We start from the raw sequence: 6,036 nt of genomic DNA on the forward strand, positions 1-6,036 counted from the left end.
CAACAAAAAACAACAAAGAAAACAGCAGCAGATATTTTTTAAAAAAGCAATACGAAGTAGACACTCATGCTATGGTGCTATGCTATGACCTATTCTGCTATGACTAGACACTTGAAATAAGATACTGAAAAACAGTAGAAAAAAGGCCGGAGGATTTCTTGATAGGTCTTAATTTGAAATCTGTGACTTCCAACCTTTTTTTCAAGCCCTACTCGCAAAAATCAACAGTCAGAGGAAAGCAGGCCAGGAGAAATATATTTTCCACCCAGGAATGGCAACATGCAGTGGTACCTCTGGATACGAACGGGATCCGTTCTGGAGCCCCGTTCGCATCCTGAAGTAAACGTAACACGCGACTGCGCATCTGAGCATGTCGCATTTCCACGAAGGACGTCACTTTGAGCATCTGCACATGAGCAAGTGGCGAAACGCGCTCTGTTACTTCCGGGTCGCCGCGGAGCGCAACCCAAAAATGCTTAACTTGAAGCTACTTCAACCCAAGGTATGACTGTACTTATAACAGATTCTAAATACTTGGTTATTAGCTGATCAGTGACGATGATCATTTAACCTGTAATTAAAAGCATTGTAATTAATGATTACGTTCCAAAGAATCCCTATACCTGTGGCTATTTCAAGATTGAGACTGTATTTATGAGATCCAAGACCATGGCTCCGAACAAAGGTGGCATAGTCATCTTCTCCACTGGCAGCAGCAGAAGTCAATTCAGAATTTAAAGAGTCTTCCGTGCCTCCATTCTCCTCCATTTCGCTATTCAAGTCTTTTTTGTTACCAGCTTTCGGAACCAGAGAGATGGAAGGAAGGTCCTTGCTGCAGCAAGGCTGCTCATTATCGTCAAGGAAATGTGCCTGTTGAGCTGCCCTCTCCACAAAAGAGCAGGAAACAGTTTTGTCCAGTTCAGCCGTCCTCCAATTGACTGTTTCAGTGTCATTTGCCATGAAGTCAAAGGGATCTGGCATCAGAAGCTGAAAACAATTCTCCATCTCAGTCAGCACAGCTTCGATTTCTTGTGACATATCTGTCAAGTGGTGGTAGTTTTAAAATACTGCCATAAAAATACAGAAATATCACATACACCAAAATAAGTTTGTTCCCACAGAAGTTATTTTTGGACAGAGTTTAGTCTACTTTTTGCCTATGAAACTCTTTCATAACGCTATAAATGTTTTCATATGTATTGTTTTTTATCTTGTATTTTTATTAAGTGAACCGCCCTGATATCTACGGATGAAGGGCGATATACCAATTTAATACATAATAATAATATAAATAAATAACTACTTTCCTTATTAAAATTACTAGTACAGTCGAACCTCGAAAGTCGAACGCCTTGCGAGACGAACATTTTGGCTCCCGAACACCACAAACCTGGAAGTGATTGTTCCAGTTTGTGCTTCCTGCAGCCAATCAGAAGCCGCACCTTGGTTCCTGAACATTTTGGAAGTCGAACAGACTTCCGGAATGGATTGCGTTCGACTTCCAAGGTACGACTGTATTGACATCTTCAAATGAAATTAGGACTAATGAACCACCCATTAAGGCACTAAACCCCACTCACCTGCCATTTCCCTCTCAGCTTTTTTGGCTTTTTCTTTGTAAATATTATCCAACCTTTTTTGCTTCTCTTCATCTCTCTTCCTTTCTGCTAGAGTTCTGGCATTTGTATCTTGAAAATCTACCTACAGAATTGTAGAATATATTTTATTATTTTTGCCGTTGCTGAAAACGTATCGTGCATGTCAAGACAAATTTTCTTCGGTGGTCAACATCTGAAAGGAACAGACTGCACAAAATAATACTTTCAGATATTTCTAAAGCCTCTGTTTTTGAGCTAACAATAAAAGCTTCTTCTCAGCAGCTTAGGGCAAATCTCACAGCAAGTCCTTACTAGTAGCACAAGGTGATACTAATACAGATTGTGTTCTATGTGCATGGGAAGGCACACAGATTTTCTTAAGCCATTCCGGTTTAAGAATACTTACCTTTTTTGTTTCAAATACTTAAACGATGCAAACTTTCAGTAGAAACACACATCTGATGCAGGAAATTCATTTTTCAGTTTCGTCTTTGTTAAATAATAAGTATTTTAGTATTACCAAGCAGTCTATGTGCAGCAGCACTTTAAAGTAATATAATATGGGTCTTTCGTCTACTTATGTATAAAGAACCATATATTTTTTGTTCACATTTAATATATTTACGTCCGCTAGCAATGAACTAAACATTTCCAACACTTTATTTGTATAAAGCCACTAAGCATTCAATCAAGAAAGTGAATATTTAAGTACCTTCTTATTCTGTTTTAGGAAATGGAATCCTAGTGAAAGTTTCTTGTAGGCCTCTCCATATTTCTCATGCCACTCCTGTACAGATTTAATAGCAGCTCTTTTTAGCTTTTGTGCCACTTCAACCGGTGGGGGAAGTGGCTGATCATAGTCTGTTTCCACTGTGAGCTCCAAGAACTCTTGGAAGTTTGAAATGATTAAAGTCCTAAACTGATGGGAACGAGTGAAGAGTTCATCCACAACTTGAAATGCTGACAGCCGTATCTCTGCGTGCTCTTGATTCAGCTGTGTCATCAGCAAGTGATAAACATGAGTAATATGCTCATCCGAGGACCTTTGGAAAAGTAACCAGCATGATTAGCAAGAAAGCAAATATAGTACCGTCAACAGTGAAGTTTATGTTTTTTTTAAAGTAACACCCAGCACAAGAAGAAAACTAATTCTCCCGAATCGTTACTCCACACTTAACTTACTTCTGAACAAGCATGCACAGGATTGCACCCCCGCTCCAAATAATAATATAAAGAACAGCGGACAGCCACCAGGGAAACATTTGCTTTTAAAAGAAAGATTCCCAGATTTGCTTTTTAACAGATTCTTTTTAAAAGAAAGGTTCCCAAATTTGCTTTTTACAGCAGGTGGGATTCTTTATGCACAAAAACGGAAAGATGAAGACGTTCCCACCAAAGAAGGATGGATAAGAAAAGAGAAGGACTATGTGGAATTGGCAAATTTAACAGCTAAAATAAGAGAACTCAACGACGATTGCTTTATGAAAGAAGGGAAGCCCTTTTTGGACCATTTAAAGAAATATTACAGTATGATGAATTTGCGAGCAGGGTTTGAACCATAAATAACAGAACTGGATGAAAGATTGTTGCGTTATTGTGATGATAATAAAAGAAGGGAGACAAGGGGCAGCAAAGGGAAGGAATAAAACACACCATGGAAAAATGGGATGGGAAGCGGACAAGAAGAAAACAAATGTATTGGAATGATGTGAACTTTTTGGAAATTTAATAAAAATATATCCAAAAAGGAAAAAAAGAAGAGGAAGGAAAGGTTCCCAGATGAAGATGATGGACTTTGCAGAACTGGCCAAGCTGACAGGCAAAATCCAAAACCAGCACGATCAAGTATTCCAAAAGGACTGGAGTAAATTGCAATTCACCATTGCAAGCAATTAACATCGCTAGTAGGGGTTGCCTGAAGATTTGTAATGAGGATTTTCCTACCATTCTATATTTATTTAAATTCTGAGTTATTCTGCAATGAGTGCAATTAAAATTGGGAAAGGTACTAAACGCAAGGATTAGAGTGTAAAGGTTGATTTTGAAAGCCATGAGGAGGGAGGGAAGGAAGTCGATAGGCTCTAAAGAGGCAGGGAAGTAAAGTGGATAATAATGATGTGGATGTATATTATTAAAGGGAAAATAAATAAAAATTACACACACACACACACACACATATATATACACACACACACACACACACACACACACATATACATATATATAAACACACACACACACACACACACACACACACACACACATATATATATAAGATAAAATAAAATAAAATAAAATAAAATAATAAAATAAAGGGGGGGTGTCTACATTAAGAGGTCCCTACTTGCACATCTTCTTCAGCTCCTTGAGCTTGGCGGGGTCCAGGCGCGGCTCCCCCGAAGTCGTGAGCTCCTCCACCAGCTGAGGCAGCTTGCCGTCCATTTCTGAAGGGGAAACGCGGCTGTCCGAGGACGAAGCGAGGGGCGCCTCGCTAAGGAAACGAAGCCGCGGCTCTCCGCTGCCCTGCGGGGCGGGCGTCGCCGGCGCCTCGTTCCTCCCGAGGCCGCTTCCCCGCGCTGGGAGACGCAGGCCGCGGAAGCAGCCGGAGGAAGGCCTCGGCCTCTCCCACCCGCCGAGCCCGCCCCCTCCGCTCGCCTGCCCGGCTCGTCAGGCTGCTGGGGCGGATTCCGTGAGAGGAAGGCGGGGAGGAGTCCGGAGGGGAAGGGAAGAAGGGAAGGGCTCCCCCCGCCTCCGGTCGAGCTGCGGCGGCCTCAAAGCAGCCGGGCTGCTGGAGGGCGAGCGCCGGGAAGGACGGGGGGCTTCTTCTGCCGGCTGGCTTCACTTCAGCTTCGCCCGGCTCGCCGGCTGCGGCTGTTGCCGGGCGGAGATAGTCGTGTCCCTTTATCGGCAACCTGCATTACAGCCGCACGTTCTGTTTGGGCTGCCCTTGCTGCAGAAATGCCAGTTCCAGGAAGTTGGAAGCTAAGGCTGGTGTCCCCCTAATCCATAATTCTATTGCTAAGGCTGATGCCCCACAATCGATAATTCTGTTGCTAAGGCTGGTGCCCCCCTAATCCATAATTCTGTTGCTAAGGCTGGTGCCCCACAATCCACAATTCTGTTGCTACGGCTGATGCCCCCCTAATCAATAATTCTGTTGCTAAGGCTGATGCCCCACAATTCATAATTCTGTTGCTAAGGTTGATGCCCCACGATCCATAATTCTATTTCTAAGGCTGATGCCCCACAATCCATAATTCTATTTCTAAGGCTGATGCCCCACAATCCATAATTCTATTTCTAAGGTTGATGCCCCCTAATCAATAATTCTATTGCTAAGGCTGTTGCCCCACAATCCATAATTCTGTTGCTAAGGCTGATGCCCCACAATTCATAATTCTGTTGCTAAGGTTGATGCCCCACGATCCATAATTCTATTTCTAAGGCTGATGCCCCACAATCCATAATTCTATTTCTAAGGCTGATGCCCCACAATCCATAATTCTATTTCTAAGGTTGATGCCCCCTAATCAATAATTCTATTGCTAAGGCTGTTGCCCCACAATCCATAATTCTGTTGCCAAGGTTGATGCCCCACGATTCATAATTCTATTTCTAAGGCTGATGCCCCACAATCCATAATTCTATTTCTAAGGCTGGTGCCCCCCAATCCATAATTCTGTTGCCAAGGCTGATGTCCCACAATCAATAATTCTATTTCTAAGGCTGATGCCCCACAATCCATGATTCTGTTGCCAAGGTTGATGCCCCCCAATCAATAATTCTGTTGCTAAGGCTGATGCCCCACAATCCATAATTCTATTGCTAAGGCTGATGTCCCCCTAATCCATAATTCTGTTGCTAAGGCTGATGCCCCATAATCCATAATTCTGTTGCTAAGGCTGATGCCCCCCAATCAATAATTCTGTTGCTAAGGCTGATGCCCCCCAATCAATAATTCTGTTGCTAAGGCTGATGCTCCCCAATCAATAATTCTGTTGCTAAGGCTGATGCCCCCCAATCCATAATTCTGTTGCTAAGGCTGATGCCCCCCTAATCCATAATTCTGTTGCTAAGGCTGATGCCCCCTAATCAATAATTCTGTTGCTAAGGCTGTTGCCCCAGAATCCATACTTCTGTTGCTAAGGCTGATGCCCCACAATCCACAATTCTGTTGCTAAGGCTGTTGCCCCCTAATCAATAATTCTGTTGCTAAAGCTGATACCCCACAATCAATAATTCTGCTGCTAAGGCTGATGCCCCACAATCGATAATGATGCAGGCCTTCCAAGTGTCCCTATTTTCCAGGGGCAGTCCCAGATTTGCAGAATCCATCCCGGTTTCTGATTTGATCCCGGAATGCCCCGCTTTTCCTTAGGACGTCCCTATTTTCATCAGAGGACGTTTGGAGGGTATGGTAGGATGTCCCTATTTTCAT

The 6,036-nt window shown here is 43.0% G+C and overlaps 1 protein-coding gene across 3 annotated transcripts in view; it reads right to left on the reverse strand.

Annotated features, from left to right (window-relative positions):
• The window catches only part of UVSSA (UV stimulated scaffold protein A), a 53,672-nt gene extending 49,528 nt beyond the window's left edge, over nucleotides 1-4,144 (reverse strand). For 2 of the 3 annotated variants that reach the window (XM_053387774.1, XM_053387773.1), the window contains exons 1-4: nucleotides 3,943-4,144; nucleotides 2,311-2,641; nucleotides 1,581-1,701; nucleotides 624-1,040 (exon numbers count right to left, since the gene is read on the reverse strand). In XM_053387774.1, the coding sequence (XP_053243749.1) occupies nucleotides 624-1,040; nucleotides 1,581-1,701; nucleotides 2,311-2,641; nucleotides 3,943-4,040 (967 nt within the window). In that variant the 5' untranslated portion in view covers nucleotides 4,041-4,144. The remainder of the gene's footprint in view (nucleotides 1-623; nucleotides 1,041-1,580; nucleotides 1,702-2,310; nucleotides 2,642-3,942) is intronic. The other variant, XM_053387775.1, reaches the window with a different exon arrangement.
• Nucleotides 4,145-6,036: the final 1,892 nt, after the last annotated feature.

The sequence above is a fragment of the Podarcis raffonei genome, chromosome 5 (genome assembly GCF_027172205.1).
Source record: "Podarcis raffonei isolate rPodRaf1 chromosome 5, rPodRaf1.pri, whole genome shotgun sequence".
NCBI lineage: Eukaryota > Metazoa > Chordata > Lepidosauria > Squamata > Lacertidae > Podarcis > Podarcis raffonei.